This window comes from Dipodomys spectabilis, unplaced genomic scaffold (assembly GCF_019054845.1).
Source record: "Dipodomys spectabilis isolate Male_0828 unplaced genomic scaffold, ASM1905484v1 ptg000140l, whole genome shotgun sequence".
NCBI lineage: Eukaryota > Metazoa > Chordata > Mammalia > Rodentia > Heteromyidae > Dipodomys > Dipodomys spectabilis.
The window spans coordinates 23049867-23067008 of record NW_024870817.1 but is presented as its reverse complement, the minus strand read 5'-3'; the positions used below and the strand labels follow the sequence as shown (position 1 = coordinate 23067008).

General features: G+C 37.9%; 1 protein-coding gene across 2 annotated transcripts in view; it reads left to right on the top strand.

The window, feature by feature from the left end:
• Scamp1 (secretory carrier membrane protein 1) overlaps positions 1–17142 on the top strand; it is an 84860-nt gene that overhangs the window by 21039 nt on the left and 46679 nt on the right. Inside the window, exon 2 of one of the 2 annotated variants that reach the window (XM_042690909.1) lies at positions 1283–1360. In XM_042690909.1, coding sequence (XP_042546843.1) covers positions 1283–1360 — 78 coding nt within the window. Of the gene's footprint in view, positions 1–1282; positions 1361–6138; positions 6290–17142 lie in introns of those variants that run through there. The other variant, XM_042690910.1, reaches the window with a different exon arrangement.

The window sequence follows — 17142 nt, the reverse complement described above, 5'->3', positions numbered from 1 at the left end:
TTGAAATGTTTCCTTCCTTACTATTTCATTGTTTGAATAAGTCTAAAGCCTTTATTATTCTGAATTTATCATTACCATTTCATTTTTTTAAGTGGTGCTGGAAATTTAACCTAGGGACATTCCCTTGCCAAGAAAGCACTGTGTCACTGAGCTACATCCCAAGCCTCATCATTTGCCTTTGGCCAAGGTGGAGGCTCTTCTACAGTAGCTTGTTTCATTTGGCTAATGGAAAAGGATCTGTCAAGGTGAGGGTGATTATGGAGGAGTTGATAAGCTGGAAAAGTAGGTGGGCCTGGGCTAGATGGACAGAAGCTTTGCATTTTATTTGAGGAATATGTATTTTACAGTTTGAGAAAAGCTGTAAGTGGATGAGGGACAGAGGAAAGGGGTTGGAGGAAGGGAATGACAAGGTTAGCTTTGCATTTTTGAAAGGTAGAAATAAAAGTACAAGTAGAAGAACTAATAAAAAAATACAAGTAGAAGGGCAGGAACAGTATTTTTAACTTGTTAGCAGTGTAGGTTTTTAGGCCACACTGAATGGGATACAGCAGTCTATATTTTACTTGATTATTATTATTCATGCTAAAGTTTTAGACTAGCAATATAAAGACAATTAGGCTACTATACAGTTTGTGAAATGCTTTCCATATAAATAATATAGTTGAAATGTTAATATTTGTGCTTTATATTCAAAATCAAGAGAAAATGCCTAGGATTTTATGATTAAGTAAAGAAGACCAATATTAAACAATTTGAAAAGCTGGGATAATGTTCTAGTGTACTTGGAAGGGGAAGACTATCTAGAATGGTGCAAAAATAAACTATAGTCAAGTAAAGATTAACTTGAGTGGAGGAAAATGAGTGTGTCATAGTCTTGACTACTCTGGATGTTGGCTGGATTTGACATTAATTTGTAATGTACCTGAATTGGCCCTGGGAAACATCTGAAAGAAGATGTTAGTATAACATGGGGAACCCTTGTGAACCCCAAGGAATGTGTTGCGGTGTTACCCAAGATTTGTTCAGGTGCTCTTGTGTAGTCAGTTTTACACAGCTCTGCTGTCCACTTTATAGAATAACAGTTGAACCTAGTTTTTGTTTTTCCTTGTGGGTGTGAGGGTTTAATTTTTTCTGAGGGTTTGAGTTTGTCCTTTGTTCAAATGTGTCTTTTTTGTTGTTGTTACTTTTGTGGGGTGACTAAAAGTAGGGATACAGCAAATACATAAATATCAAAATAATGCCTTACAGCATGAGTAATTTTTTTCTTTATATTTTATTCTAGGATCCTTCTGTTACTCAGGTGACAAGAAATGTTCCACCAGGACTTGATGAATACAATCCATTTTCGGATTCAAGAACAGTAAGATTATTCCTAATTGGACTACTCTGCAGTGTTTAAGTAGAAAAAAAAATAGAGATTCTATTTTAACTTTTTTTTTTCTTTTTTGGGGCCAGTCCTGGAGCTTGAACTCAGTACCTGGCCACTGCCCTTGAGGTTTTTTTTTTTCAAGACTAGAGCTCTACCACTTGAGCAAAGCTTCATTTCTGACTTTTTGATGCTTTAGATTCCTAGGGACCTTCCTGCCCCAGTCCTTCCAAGCCATAATCCTCAAATCCTAGCCTCTTGAGTAGGCATAAGCCACTGGCCTCCGGCTTCTGTTTTCTTTTTTAATTGCTTGGTTAAATTTATATCAAATACTGTTGATGTTTTGTTTAGAATGTAGCAAGTTAGGTATTTTAAAATATGAAGGCCATCAGTAGTAATTGAAAATCAACTGCTCTAGTGAAATTCCTCACATTTTCTTTTATAATCTGTAACTTAGTACTTAGAGTACTTAAAAGAGAGAAATGTTTGTTGACTACATGTTTGCTTATGATATATAGGGTGTTGCTTTCTGACAATGGAAACTTGTAGAACTGTATATTTCTGTGATTGTCTTTGGAATTATGCTATTTTGAATATTACCATCCCTCTTTCTGGAACTTTACTTGGTCTAGGAAAGCATATTTTTCCCTGCAGAATTTAGTTTTGATTTATAACATGCAAGAATAAGCCATATAGAAGTGTAATTGTTTGCTACTCTGAATGTATATTAAAAGTATTTAAGGGACTTTCTTACCTTATCATTATGGTCCTGATTTCTTGTGGTTAGAACATATTTTTAAAAGCTCTTGGGGCTGGGAATGTGGCTTAGTGGTAGAGTGCTTGCCTAGCATGCATGAAGCCCTGGGTTTGATTGCTCAGTACTACATAAACAGAAAAAGCCAGAAGTTACACTGTGGCTCAAGTGGTAGAGTGCTAACCTTGAGCAAAAGAACCTCAGAGACAGTGCCCAGAGTTCAAGATCCAGGACTGGCAAAAAACAAAACAAACTCTTGATGATTTTATTGTGAATCAGATTAGAGAGCTTGAGAGGTAAATTCTGTAGATAACTTCTCCAGCAAATAGTTTAGTCTTCTATACTTGCATGTTTATCTTTTTTTAATTTTGGGGTCCGGTCGTGGGGCTTGAATTCTGGGCCTAGGCACTGTTCCTCAGCTCTTCAGCTCAAGGCTAGCACTCTACCACTTGAGCCACAGCGCCACTCCGGGTTTTTTTTTTCTGTTTATGTGGTGCTGAGGAATCGAACCCAGGGCCTCATGCATGCAAGGCAAGCACTCTACCACTGAGCCTTTGCATGTTTATCTTAGACACTCCTCAGAACCCTAATTAGCTCTAGAAATGTTAACAATCATCAGAAAGATATTAAAATTCTTCAATTGTATGCTTAGATTTACATCTCAGTATAATTATTCATAACTGATTGTCATTCCTTCCTGATAATGTTTTTTATAGTCTAGAAAATAGTGCTGAAAGAACATGGTTTCTGTTTGGAAATTTCTTTAAGATATATTAACTCCTTAGTTTTAGGAGAACTTTGTATAAAGTATGACCAAAAAGAAATATATTTTGTCTTTGTTCCAGTCCCTGCATGTGGCTTCTAAAACTTGTGAAATCTCCAAAGTCTTTTACATATTAATGAAATGACTGGGGTGGCTGGTTTCCTAGCTAGCTTTAGGATAGATACTGTTACAGAAAGAACCAAGCATGATTGGAGATTAGAACTTTAAACCTGCCCTTCAAGAGAGGTAGGGGAAGGCCTGGAGATTAGTCACTAATAGCCTATGATTTAATCAGTCAGGCCTAGGCAGTGAAACTCCCATAAAACATCAAGAACTTGGAGGGCTGGAAAGTACCTGATAGCTCTAAGCTGTCACTCATACGTTTTGTCCTTAGATTTCTTCCATTTGACTGCCTTAGAATTATATCTTTTATAATAATAAAAATAGTAATAGCAAATTGTTTTCTTCAGTTATGTGTGGTTCTTAAAAAATCATTAAGCTTAAGAAAGAGCTCGTGGAAACTAGTTGGCCGGTACACTTGCTAACCTGGAATTTATCACTGTATCTGAAAGGGGGTTGAGCTGTCTATACTAGTCCTGCTATGTAGTGTCAGAAATGGACTGAATTTTTTTTTTTGGAATATAAGTTATATTATTTTATTTATTTTTTTAATTTTTTATTGTAAAGATACTATACAGAGGGTTACAGTTACATGAGTAAGGTAATGAGTACACTTCCTATTGAGCATTGTTACCCCCTCCATTGTTTTCCCCCTACTATCCCTTCCCTCCCTACCTTCCTTTAAATTGTGATTAAATGATTACATAATTTCCCAAATTTCACAGTATTGTGGAATAATGATGCTCATTTAAAGTCACAAGTTCATTCTAACTTTCCTGGAGCAAATTGTCTATCACGGTCTATAACATATAACTGTGTACACATATACACCATACATGTGATCAGCAGCATGGGGATATTTAGTAGTGGTTCGACCAGATGAGTGGAAGTTCTTTGTTTCTTAAGTCCTGTTAATTTTGTCGTATCACCTAACATTTTGGATTTAACATCCACTTATCAGGGAGACCATGTACCGTTTGTCTCTTTGCTCTTGGCTTACCTCGCTCAACATGATTTCTTCTAGCTCCATCCAAGAAATGGACTGAATTTTTGTACTAAGTTTGTGTCCAGAGAGTTGGAGAATTGGTAGATGAGGAAAATGCCCCACACATTTGTTGTCACAGTGCTGTGATCAAAAATGAACAGAAGCCCCAAAGTAGAAGAGTTAAAATAAAAATGAACTTTAAATTTTCAATAGCCCTTACTACATGAGTAGCAACAGGATCCCAGGTCTGGGATCTTGAAAGTATGTAAGTTATGTTGAAGCATGTGTAAAGGCCAGTAGTAGATCAGTTTGACATAAAAGTTGTGATTTCATGTGAATCTATAATGCACCTTATAGTAAATTGGTGCTCAGAATTTATGAAAATATATTTAGTAGTGGCTGTTTCCAGTGAGAAAAAGAAAGCTGTTACTTCACCGTATGTCTTTCTCCTTATATGACTTCTGTAGAATGGAGAAAGGAAACAAGACTGCTTTTAAAGTTTGCTTACATAGATGGAGAATCATTAGCACCAATGATATATATATATATATATATATATATATATAAATTCTTAGGGATATAATAAGAGGACTTCTAGAAATGTATTTACTGGTTTTTAAAGTAGCCTTTGAAATTATTTTTGTTATCAATAGTAGTATTTTCTTTATCAACTTGTGTACATTGTATCATGTGATTACCTACATTTACCTTATTGAATTTTTACAACATTCAAAATGAATATTTAAAATTTTTACTTTATAATACACAAGACATCCAGTTAGTAAGCAGCAGTAACTGTTTTTTCTTCCTTTCCTTTCTTCCCTTCTTCTCTCCTACTCTTTCTCCTCTCCCTCCTTTCCTCTTTCTTTTTCTCTCTCCCCACTCCTCTCTTTCTGGCAGAGCCTCATGCTTGTTAGGCAGGTGTTCTACCACTTGAGCCAGGCCCTTAGTCCAGTAACACTTATTTTCTGTTAAGTTTTTATCTTTTATATTTTGCTAGTGCTGTTTTAAGAGAGCCTCAAGAAGATATCTCTGGTTTTTGAAAAACTCATCTAAGTAAGGTCTTAACACAAAAACACAGAGGATCTTGAAAAAATACAGAAACCCATACACAAGTGTTAAAACTTTGTAGTCACAGCTAGGTTTTTTGAAAAGAGTAGTTCCCGCCCCACACACATTTTTCTTTTTTTTGCTGGTCATGGAGCCTGAACTCTGGGTCTGGGCGCTGTCCCTCAGCTCTTCAGCTCAAGGCTAGTGCTCTACCTCTTGAGCCACAGCGCTACTTCCGGCTTTTTCTGCTTAGGTGGTGCTGAGGAATCGAACCCAGAGCCTCATGCTTGCAAGGCAAGCACTCTACCACCGAGCCACCTTCCCAGCCCCTAAACAAGTATTTATATATGTTCCTGCAATTATATAGAATTTAATCTAAATTTAAAAAATGAAATGTTACTTTCATGTAGTAAATGCCCAAACTACAGTATTCTTAACCAGTGCATATGTGTATGTGTATGTGACTACCAATAATGTTTCTTAGTGCTTCTTGTGATCAGCACACATCTCCACAGAAGTCATTGGTATATTCTGAAAGAGGCTAGTTTTAAGTAGCCATATAGGCAATAATGAGAAGTCCATTTAAAATGAAATATTTCTTTTAGATTTGAGGTATTTCAGAACCAGGAAAATTCTTATGAGAGAATTTAGTACATTTTATGGTGGAAAACCCAGTTGAGATACTAAAAACACCTAAACATTTTTTTTGCCCTTGTATGGTTTCAGAAATATGTCTTTTTTTGTGTGCTTGAGACTATTTAAAAAAATCAGCATTAAATATACTTGGATAATTGATGAAGGTGATATGCTAAATCTTAGTCCAAATACTGTTTTAGTTGATTGATAATACTCATATTTATTTTAGAAAAGTATTTGTGAAAATGAAACTTGTACATCTTGCATGATGGGGTACTTGAGGCCAAGAGGCAAGATTGTTCAGGGGATTATCTGAGTGCATAACCTAGAGTTACCTTGTTCTTTAAAAAAATAAGTTTCTTATTATTTATAGCCATAAAGTCAGGGCTTTTCACTTGCTAGGCAGGTGCTCTATCACTTGAGCAATAGCCCTAGCTCTGTTTTGCTGTTATTTTTTGGATTGAATCTCCTAATTTTGCCCTGGGCCAGTTTCTGACTGAGATGTTCCTACCTCTGCTTCGGGATTACAGCTTGTTGGTTGAGATTGGGTCTCACACTTTGCTTGCCTGGTCACAAACTGTGATCCTCCCAATTTCTGTCTCTCACGTATTATAGGTATGTACTACTATGTCCAGCCTTAGAATTGGTTTCTTTTTAATAAACATTTATTTGAAAGGTATTTTAAGGTATTTAAGGAAGACTAGAGTAACTATTAATAGTTTTGTAATCTATATATTCATTCTGTTATTATATAAGTTCAGAGAAAGTGTCAGAAGGTACCTTATAATACAAACACATAGTTGGTTGGCTTTTGAATGCTTGAAATGTGACTAATTTGAATTAAGATATACTATAAAACTTTTGAGTTATGAAATGTTTTTCACTTGCATTTACAAAGTGTTTTCCTCCTGAGATTATGTTGACAATAGTAGACAGGTTCCCTTATGCCTGAATTACTAGAATTATCTCATCTTTAAGGGATATTTATTTTTATTTTAGGGGAATGTTTCCCTTTTGAGTTAGAGAACAGTTTAAAATGCCTATTGCAGCTTCATTCTCACTTGTAGGCATAGGTTGCAGGTTGGCTTTGTGGCTTTGACAGAAATTCTTCTGTGTAGCATTGAGGGATGGGATCGGAACACCTATGTTGGGTCTGGGGAAGGAAGTACAATGTTACTTCTGTCAATCTTTAGGGACATTTCTCAGGTCCTAAATGCCATTACAGTTAGCCTGTTTCCTTTTCTATTGTGCTAGTTGCTGCCATGGGTGATTTCTCTCATATGTAGCAAGCAGCAAGTCTGTACTTGTTGGCCAGAAAATTCCAGCTTGTGCTAGTGTGATATGCCCAGGTGGTATTTGAAGATGAGGGACATAAATAATTGATTTATGTAAGAAAGACTTGTCTCTAACATCATTCAAGACATGGAGCATCAGAAGATTTGACTTTTAATCTGGGTCCTACCAATAATTAGTGGTTAACTTGAGACAAACCATCTGACTTCTTTGGAATTTTTTTTCCATGTGTTACTAAGGAAGTAGAGAGGAAAAATGTTGAGTCAAATAATTTCTCATATTACCCCCCCCCAATGTGTGCATGAATGTGAGTGTGTGTATATGTTGGTAATGGTGCTTGAATTTCAGGCTTTGTGTTCTCTCCTGGGTTTTTCAGCACAACATTGGTGCTCTACCACTTGAGCCACACCTCCTCTTTTTTGCTGGTTAATTGGAGAAAAGAGTCTTTCAGATTTGTCTGCTCACAAAGACTTTGAACAGTGATCCTCTGATCTCAGTCTCCTGCCTGAATACCTAGGGTTATAGTTGTGAATCACCTGTGTCCATCAAGTGTAGCTGAGGCTGGTCTGGAATTGGTGATCCTCCTGTCTCATCTTTGCCTTGTTGATTTGCTGGTATGTACTTCCATGACTGCTTCCATCTGTCTGAAAATGAGTCAGTAAGGTTTCTGCTGAGAAATCCATTGATATTTTTATTAGTCAGTAGAAATTCTTTTATATGTGACTTGTTGTTTTTCTATTGTTTTTTGAAAATTCACTTTTTGTCTTTGATAGTTTGATTATATTATATCTTGGAGAGGACATCTTTGTGTTAAATATATTTGTGGATCTTCTTGCTTCATGAATATGAGCTGTATATTACTCTCAAGACTAGGGAAGTTTCCAGCAATCATTTTATTAAATAAGCATTGTTTCTTCATGAGATTTCAGATGTCAAAAATTGTGTATTTAATAATGTTGCCTAAATCCCATCTTCACTTTATTTTTATTTTTTATTTTTATTTTTTGGTTGGTCGTGGGGCTTGTGCACTGTCCTTGCACTCTTCAGCTCGAGGCGAGCTCTCTACTGCTTGAGCCACAGTGGCGCTTCCGGTTTTCTAGTGGTTTATTGGACTTTCCTGCCTGGGCTGGCTTTGAACCATGGTCCTCAGATCTCAGCTTCTTGAGTAGCTAGGATTACAGGCGTGAGCCACCGATGCCCGGCTTTTTTTTTTTAAAGCTCTTTTTTTTTTTTTTTTTTTTTTTTAAAGCTCTTTTTCTTACTTGCTCTGAGTCACAAACACAACAGAAAAACATACCTTCAGATTCATAGATTCTTCTGTTTGATATGGTGTGCCAGTGAAGCACCCAAATATCTTTTTTTATTTATTTAATTTATTTATTTTTATTTATTAAATTAGTCAGTCATGGGGCTTGAACTCTGAGCCTGAGCCTTCAGCTCAAGGCTAGTGCTCTACCACTTTGAGCCACAGCATCACTTTCACTTTTGTAGTGGTTAATTGGAGATAAGAGTCTCATGGAGCTTCTTGCTGGGGCTGGCTTTGAACTGCAATCCTCAGATCTCAGCTTCCTGAGTAGCTAGAATTACAGGCGTGAGCCACTGGCGCCTGGCTGATTTTATTGATTATTCACTTCTAAGATTTTTTTTTTTCATGTTAGCCATCTCTGTTGAATTTCTCAGAGAGATCCTGACTTGTTTCTTGGTCTGGTTGAATTGCCTATTATTCTATAGCATTTGGCTGAGTTTCTTATTATCTTAAGGAGTTCCTTAGTATGTTTCTGTTTCTTTGGGTCAGTTATTAGAGAATGAATTGTGTTCCTTTGGTAGTGTCATGTTTTCTTTCTCTTGTGTTCCTGTACTGATGATGTCTGTGCACTGTGCAGTTCTTTCATTCTTTACAGTGATTTTTATAGTGGAAGACTTTTTAACTTGCAGATGAGCCTGAGGGTGCTGGTTGGGCAGAGTGTAGAGGTTCTGGTTGTGTAGATGCGGTAACAGTCTATATGGCTTCCCTATTTGTGATCGGTGGTAGTGATTACCACTGGTGCCTTAGTGTTCTAGGCTCCAAGAGTTAGTGGCAGTGATGATGGCAGTGATGATGGCTCTATCAGTCATTAAGGCAAGAATCTGAGAGGTCTTCTGTTCTAGATCAAGGGTCTTAGAGATCTTTTTGTTTTTGCCTCCTTACAGTAGGGAATTTTAACTGAGAGAATTTTGCTTTGGGGTCTAACATTGCTCACAGGCAGCCAAAGACACTACAATTTAGGCATAGGTGGTGATCTATTCTAAAGCTCTTGAGCAGCTATGGGGTTAGGTTTCTAGGTCAGCATCTTGTGAAACTGCTGTTGCATCTGTGAATTGAGATGTTTGTCCATTTTCCAAGGCGTAGGTGGACATCATTCTCTCTCTAAGCTAGTTGTTGCTCAGAGGCACATACTAGCACTGTACAGGGGGCTCCGTCATTGTAGTTCTGACCCATCGGGAGCAGGGCATAGTACAGGTGTAGCTCAAGGGTATTCTGGATTCTCAAGCCTTGGAAAGTAGTGTAATGCAAGTTTGGGACCTGGAACCAACGGCACAGGGGCAGCTTAGGATGTGGTAATGAGGTAACGTGAGATGAAGCAACATGCAAGGTGACTGTGGAATGGTAAAGCCGGGTTCTATGGCTGCAAAATGGTAAGATATTGCTATGACCTGGTACGCCAAAGAGCAGGAAGCACACTGTGATTATTCCCCTTGGACAGGTATGGTGCCTCAATAGATTGGAGTTTGGGCAGCTAGTACAGGTCCAGTTGGTGAGGTATATGGCTGTTTGGCCTGGTGAGCAGCGTGACAAGGCTCTGATTTTCTCTGATGCAAGGGACCAAGTTGGTATGATCCCAGAAGATGCAGCTATATGAATAAGCAGAACCTCTGGATGTCTAGAGATGGGGTGCCACAAAAGTTGGCCTGTAAGGCCTTTTAACAGCTCTTAATTGCATGAGGATGACTGCCAGAGGGGACAGTGTATAAGAGCAGGCCAAGTTTGGGATGCATATTACTGGGGGTGTTGTTAACATTGTAGTTGAGCATAACGGATGGAGGGATGCAATAGCTACTTGCCCCTGGAGCAGGACAAACTGGCTGTGGCTCTGTTTACAACATGGTGCAGAACCATAGCAGCACAAGCCAGAGTGGAAGTGGTGGGTAAGTAATTACCTTCTCAGAGAGACCATTAGCCCATAGACTGGAGAGTGCACATTCAGCTGTGCTCAGAGCTTGTGAGTGTCCAATTGTAGAGACTACATGATATGTCTGTGGCAATTAGCATGTTTACCTTTTCCTCACAGAAGTCCCTGCTTTCTCAGCTGATTCTGACTGGGGAGGGAGGTGGAAGCATGGTATTTCCTTCCAGTTTCCCCTTGTTCATTCTGGGTTTTTGTGCTCCAAAGGAATTCTGCTGATTCTTTACTGTCCTTTTGTTTTTTCCTTAGTTGAAATGTTTCAGTTATTTTATTTCTTTTTAGAACACAAGAGCCCTTGGAGCTTCTAGTTGGCCATCTGGCTGCCATCAGTTTTGTTTAGTTTTGTAAGGTACTGCCAAACTGCCTTCCAAACTTGTATCATTTTTGAATTTCAATCAGTAACAGAGCTCCTGTTCCTCTATAATCTCTCCAACATTTATTGACAGTGTTTTGGATTTCGGCTATTCTAATAGGTGTCTACTGGTATGTTATTGTTTTGATTTGCATTTCTCTGATGACATGTCATGTGGAACATCTTTCCATTTGCTTACTTGCCACCTGTGTATTTTCCTTTGAAGTATACGTGATGTCTTTTGTTCATTTATTAATCAGATTGTTAATTTTTATTGCTGCATTTTAAGAGCCTTTAAATATTTTGAATATTTTGCAAATATTTTCTTTCACTTGATGGCTTATCTTCTTAATTGCTTGACATTGCCTTTTGTAGCACAGGAGTTTTTCATTTTTTTCTGGTGCCATTTCTGGGGCTTGAACTCAGGGCCTATGCACTGTCCCTAAGCTTTTTTTGTTTGTTTCTTTGTTTTTGTTCAGGGCTAGTGCTCTAGTATTTGAGCCACACCTCTGCTTTCAGCTTTTTGGTGGTTAAGTAGAGATAGGAGTCTCATGGACTTTCCTGCTCACACTGGCATTGAACTGCAATCCTCATATCTCAGCCTCCTGAGTAGCTAAGATTACAAGCATCTGGCTAGAAGTTTTAATTTTACTGGACTCTAGCTTGTCACCTCTTTCATGGATCATATCATTGGTTGTTACTTTTGGATCTCTAATGTCCCCTCCAAAACTCATGTGGAAAAGACTTAGTCCCCAGCCAATGGCATTATTGGGAATTGGGTAACCTTTAAGAGGTAGAACAAAATGAGAGGAGGTCAGGTTACTGTAGGTGTGTCCTTGAAGGTGATAGGGGTCCCTTTCTCTCTGCTTCCCAGCTGCCATGAGCTAAGCAGCTTTTGAATTAAGCAGCTTTTGTCCACCATGTGCTTCTGCCCTATGTTATGCTTTGCCACTCACTCAGCTCCAAAGGCAATGGGGGCAAGTGACTATGAAACCTTTGAAACTGTCAGCTGCAATAAACCTGTGTTGATTGTCTCAGATATTTCATCACAGTGACAGAAAGTTTCTAATGCATTAGAGTTGCGTCTAAAATGTCATTGTTGCCAGGTATCAGTGGCCTAGGCCTGTAATCCTAATACCTCAGGAGACTAAGATCTGAAGATCATGGTTTGAAGCCAGCCCAGGCAGGAAAGTTCATGAGACTCTTATTTCCACTTAACAAGCAAAAAGCTGGAAGTGGAGCTGTGGTTCAAGTAGTAGAGCACCGGCCTTAAGGGACAGTCCCAGTACTGACACACACAAAATATCATCACCAAACCCCAGGTTACTTATCTTTTCTCCTATGTTATCTTCTGGGAAGTGTATGCTTTTGCATTTTATATTTATATTTATGGGCCATTTTATTTTTGTTCTGGTACTGGGGCTTGTACTCAGGTACTTAGCCTCTTGATTGGCTTTTTCCACTCAAGGGGTTAGCACTGTACTACTTGAACCACACCTCCAGTTGTAGCTTTTTGCTGGTTAGTTGGAAATAAGAATCTCAAGGGCTTTTCTTCCCAGGCTGGTTTGAAACCTTGATAGTTAGATCAGATCAGGGTTTCTAAAACTTGGTGATTTTTTTCTCAGGTATGCTCATTAGATGTTAGTCTGCAGGTTTTTTAAAAATATTTTTTAATGTTGCAAAGGTGATATATGCAGAGGTATCAGTTACATAAATCAGGTAATGAGTAAATTTCTTTTTGGACAATGTCACTCCTTTCCTCAGTTTTTCCTTCCTGACCCCACCCACAAGTTGTATAGTTAGTCTGTAGTTTTCTTGTAGTATCTGGTTTGTTATTTGGATAATACTGACTTCAGATGAGTTAAAATATGTTTCTTGTATTTCTTTTTTTATTTTTTAAAAATTTTCTTGTAAAGGCAGTGTTCAGAGGGGTTACAGTTACATAAGTAAGGTAGTGAGTACAGTTCTTTTTGAAGTGTTTACCACCTCCTTTTCCCACTCCCCACCTCTAAGTTGTAAAGTTTGTTTCCAATATAGTGTCTAGTGAGTGTCACTGTTGCATTGGTTCACCATTTGCCCTTATTTATATCATCTGAAAGAGATTGCAGAGATTTAAAATTCCATTTTAAACATTTGCTAGAATTTTTGACAACTTATTGACGTGATTTCTTTAATAGATGTAAACTACTCATAGACTGTCTGATTCTCCTTGTGTGAGTATTGGTAGGTTGTGTCTTTCAAGGAATTTATTCTTTTAGATAACCAAATTTGTAGGTAGAGTTGTTCATAGTATTCTATGGTTATCTTTTTAATGGTCTTACAATGTTAGTAATATTTTTTGCTTCACTTTTTATATTAGTAATACTTTATCCTGTCTTTCTAGTTAGCTTTCCTAGAAGCTTTATAATTAATTTATATTTTTTCAAAAAGTTTTAGTTTTTGTTGGTTATTTTTTCTATTGATTCCCTGTTTGGTTTCAATTGATTTCTGTTTTGATTCTTATTATTTCTTTTCATTTGCTCTTTGTTTGCTAACTTCCCAAGGGAGTTTGCATTATTGATTTTTAGATTTTTCTGCTTTATGTTTTCAGTGCAATACAGTTTCTTCTAGGTCTAGTCACTGTTTTCAAACACTTTGGTTGTATATTCATTTTTTCATTTAGCTCCAAAGTTTAAATATTTCTCTTGTGATTCTTCCTTCAACTATGTTTTTTAAAAATATCCATACATTGTGGGATATTTTGTTATTGGTTTACATATTTGATTAACTTTTGCTCTGAAAACAGACATTAGATTTTTTTTTTCTTAAGTCTTTTTTTTTTTCTTTCCCATTTTGGGGGTTTCTTTAACATCAGAGATTAAATCCTCATTTGTATCCAGTCTTCTAATGCCCATCCAAGACTGCTACATTGTTTTGTTTTGGTCCTGGAGTTTGAACTCAGGGCCTTGCACTTGCTAGATAGATGTCCTACCCTGTGACCTACATTCTCAGACCTTTATCACCTTAGTTTTTTGATAACATCTCATGATTTTGCTTATGCTGGCCTCAAGACTCAATTTTCCTATAGCCTACTGCATAGCTGGTATTATAGATATGAATCACCATGATTAACTTATGAGATGGAATTTCACTAATTTTTTGTCCTGGCTACCCTAGAACTGCAGCCCTGCTGATGTCTTGCTTCTTGAGTAGCTGGCTCATAGCAGTGAGCCATCATACACAGTACCTCTCCCTGGAGTTTTGAACTCTAAAGAGTTGTCCACGTAGTGTTTCCAGCAATCATGAATTACAGTTTAGGATTACCTGCCCTATTAGTGGTTCCCACTATTGTTTTCACTAAGTTTTTCTGCTTTTTGTTGTTGTTGTTTTGTCTTTTGAGCTAGTTCTGGGGCTTGAACTCAGAGCCTAAGCACTGTCCCTGAGCTTTTTTTTCTGTGTGTGCTCAAGGATAGTATTCTTCCACTTTGAGCCACAGCTTTATTTCCAGCTTTTTGGTAGTTAAATGGAGATAAGAGTCTCAAGGACTTTCCTGCCTGGGCTAGCTTTGAATTGCAGTTCTTAGATCTCAGCTTCCTGATTAGCAAGGATTACAGATGTGAGCCTGGCTTTCTTGGAGAAGTTTTACTCTGTTAAATCATTCTCTCTGTGTTCATTTGTCTATTTTTTTCCAGTCTTGGGGCAATAATGTGCTCTGTGTTCATACCTCTCTCAAATTATCTAAGAATAGTTGATAATTTTTCAATACATTTATATTTTTACTTGTTAGAATGAAGTGGCAAATTTCAAACTCATTTCTTTTGGAGTAAAATCATGAATCTTTAACATCCTGTCACTTGTATATGTCTCTTTGTTCTTCATCTTCTCACACTCTAGGCCTTGTAAACACTGAAACTGACCATCCTCTTGTATGCCAAGCATTCCCATGAATTTTACTGGCTTATTCCTTCTGCTTCAAATGGGCTTCTCCTCAGATACCTGCAAAATTTATTTCCTCAGCTCCTGGATGTCCTTTTCAAATATTCCCTAACCACTTTCATAAAATTATCCTCACTCAGCTTGCAGTCATTACTTATTTACTGCGGTGCTTTAACACTGCTATTCTATAAAAGATATACTGTCTTATAAGATGTTTTGCCTTGTATTTGTTCTTTGTTTATCCTGTACTATTAAAATATAAGTTTCATGAAAATAGATGTACTCACTTGATTTAATTCATTAATGTATCCCCAATTCTTGTGTATGTTTGGGGCTTACTGATTAGGGACTGTATGAATGCAAATGCACCATTGTGCTGTGTTTACTTTTGTGCCTTTTTCTACTTGGAATCTCCCATTCTGGAGTATCTCTTTTTGCTAATATTCACTTGACCCCCAAATACTTTTATTTACTTATTTTTGAGTTGGGGCGTTACTAGGATTTGCTACTTTGCACTTGGTAGGTAGATGCTTTACCATTTGAATCATACCTCCAGCCCTTTTTGTTTTGGTTAACTTTGGACTCACTTTTGATCCAGGCCAACCTCGAATCCTATTTTTGCTACCTGCTATAACTGGGATAACAGGTCATATACTAAGCCTTTTCTGTTAAGATGATGTCCTGGAACTGAGAGCTCTCACTATCAGAATCCTAAGCAGCTAGGATTACAGATGTTTGTTACTATGTTTGGCTCCCAAATACTTATTTTCATCCTTAAAAGCCTTTGTCTTAGATGTTTGTCTATTCTGATAAAATAGTAAGTATTTGCTCTGAGTCTGAGGTTCCTACCGAAAAGTCAATTGTCCCCAGAAGCAGAAGCTGTGACAGAGTTATCACGAATTGTCTGCAAAAAGTTTTAGGATTCTTTGACAGTTTCTTTGGGAAAGCAAAACAAAACAAAACCAACAACAGTGTTTATAGAAGATGTCAGTGAAGTTCTTATTTTCATTCATTTAAGAATCACTCTGGAGAACTTGTTAAACATACAAATTCCTTCTTAGCACCTTGAGGTTCTCTGTAATGAAGTAGTCTATATTTTTGGTTACGTGCCTGGGATTTCTGATGTAAGAGATCTGTGAACACATACATTCTTATAGACCTTGAGCAGGAGAAAGCAAGGAGACATTTTGTTAAGTAGGTATCTAAAATGTAGAAGAAAACCAAGATGGAGAAGATGTATTGATATATGCATGACAAGACAACTCCTGATCTCCCATTCTTGAAAGGTCTTGGAACATTCAGCCTTTTATTTTTTGGTGCTGGTCCTGGGGCTGAACTCAGGGCCTGGGTGCTGTCCCTGATCTTTTTTGCTCAAGGCTTATGTTCTACCACTTGAGCCACAGCTCCATTTCTGGCTTTTTTGGTGGTTAATTGGAGATAAGAGTCTCACTGATTTTCCTGCCTGAACTGACTTTGAACCACAATCCAAAATAGCTAAGATTACAGGTGTGAGCCACTGGTTCCAGACATGTGCTTCTCTCTCTCTCTCTCTCTCTCTCTCTCTCTCTCTCTCTCTCTCTCTCTCTCTCTCTCTCTCTCTAACACTGTTGAAATTTCTAGTGAGCAAAACTCATTGTATTATAGAACAGTCGACCTACTTTTGTATAACTGTAGTTATTATAATGTTCTTTTTTGGTGGTGGTGGTGGTCTTAGGGCTGAACTCAGGGCCTGGGCACTGTCCCTCAGCTCTTCAGCTCAAGGCTAGCTCTCTACCACTTGAGCCACAGTGCCTCTTCTGGCTTTTTGTGCTTATGGGTGCTTAGGAATTGGACCCAGGGCTTCATGCATGCAAGGCAAGCATTCTACCACTGAGCCACCTTCCCAGCCCCAACTCTACCCCTTTGAACCACAATGTTAGTTCTGGTTTTCTGGTGGTTAATTGAAGATATTAGTCTCACAGATTTTCCTGCCTGGGTGGCTTTGAACTGGGATCCTCAAATCTCAGTCTGCTGAGTAGCTTGGATTACAGACGTGAGCCACCAGTTCCTGGTGTAATGTTCTTTCTTTTCTTTTCTTTTTTGTCAGTCTTGGGGCTTGAACTCTGGGCCTGGGTACTGTCCCTCAAATCTTCAGCTCAAGGCGAGCACTCTACCACTTGAGCCACAGCAACAGTTTTTTGGTGGTTTATTGGAGATAAGAGTGTCAGGAAGTTTCCTGCCCGGGCTGGCTTTGAACCACAATCCTCAGATCTCAGCCTCCTAAGTAGCTAGGATTATAGGCATGAGCCACCAGTGCCCAGATGGTATAATGTTCTTAATTCTGATGAGGCAAACATAACCTTACTATGCTTTTTATTGAGCTGTCTTAGGGGTTCTTGAAAACTACATAGGACATGCAAATATAGTTGTCTGTGTTAAAATACATCCCAGAGATGTTTTAAAATAAAATCTATTCCCAGTTTATCCCTACCACAGAAGGATATAGAGCCTTGCTCTTTTAGACTTGTGATTTGCATCCAGAATCTACCACTATCATGTTCTCTTTCTGGCCTGCCCCAGATTTGTTCTTTGTACCTGTATTGGCACCATTTGCTTTTCTCAGTATTTCACGTTTTTCCAGGGTTGACAAAGTAGTGGCAGACTTAGCTCCAGTCTAGTCAGGAGGTAAAAAGCTCATTTTACTC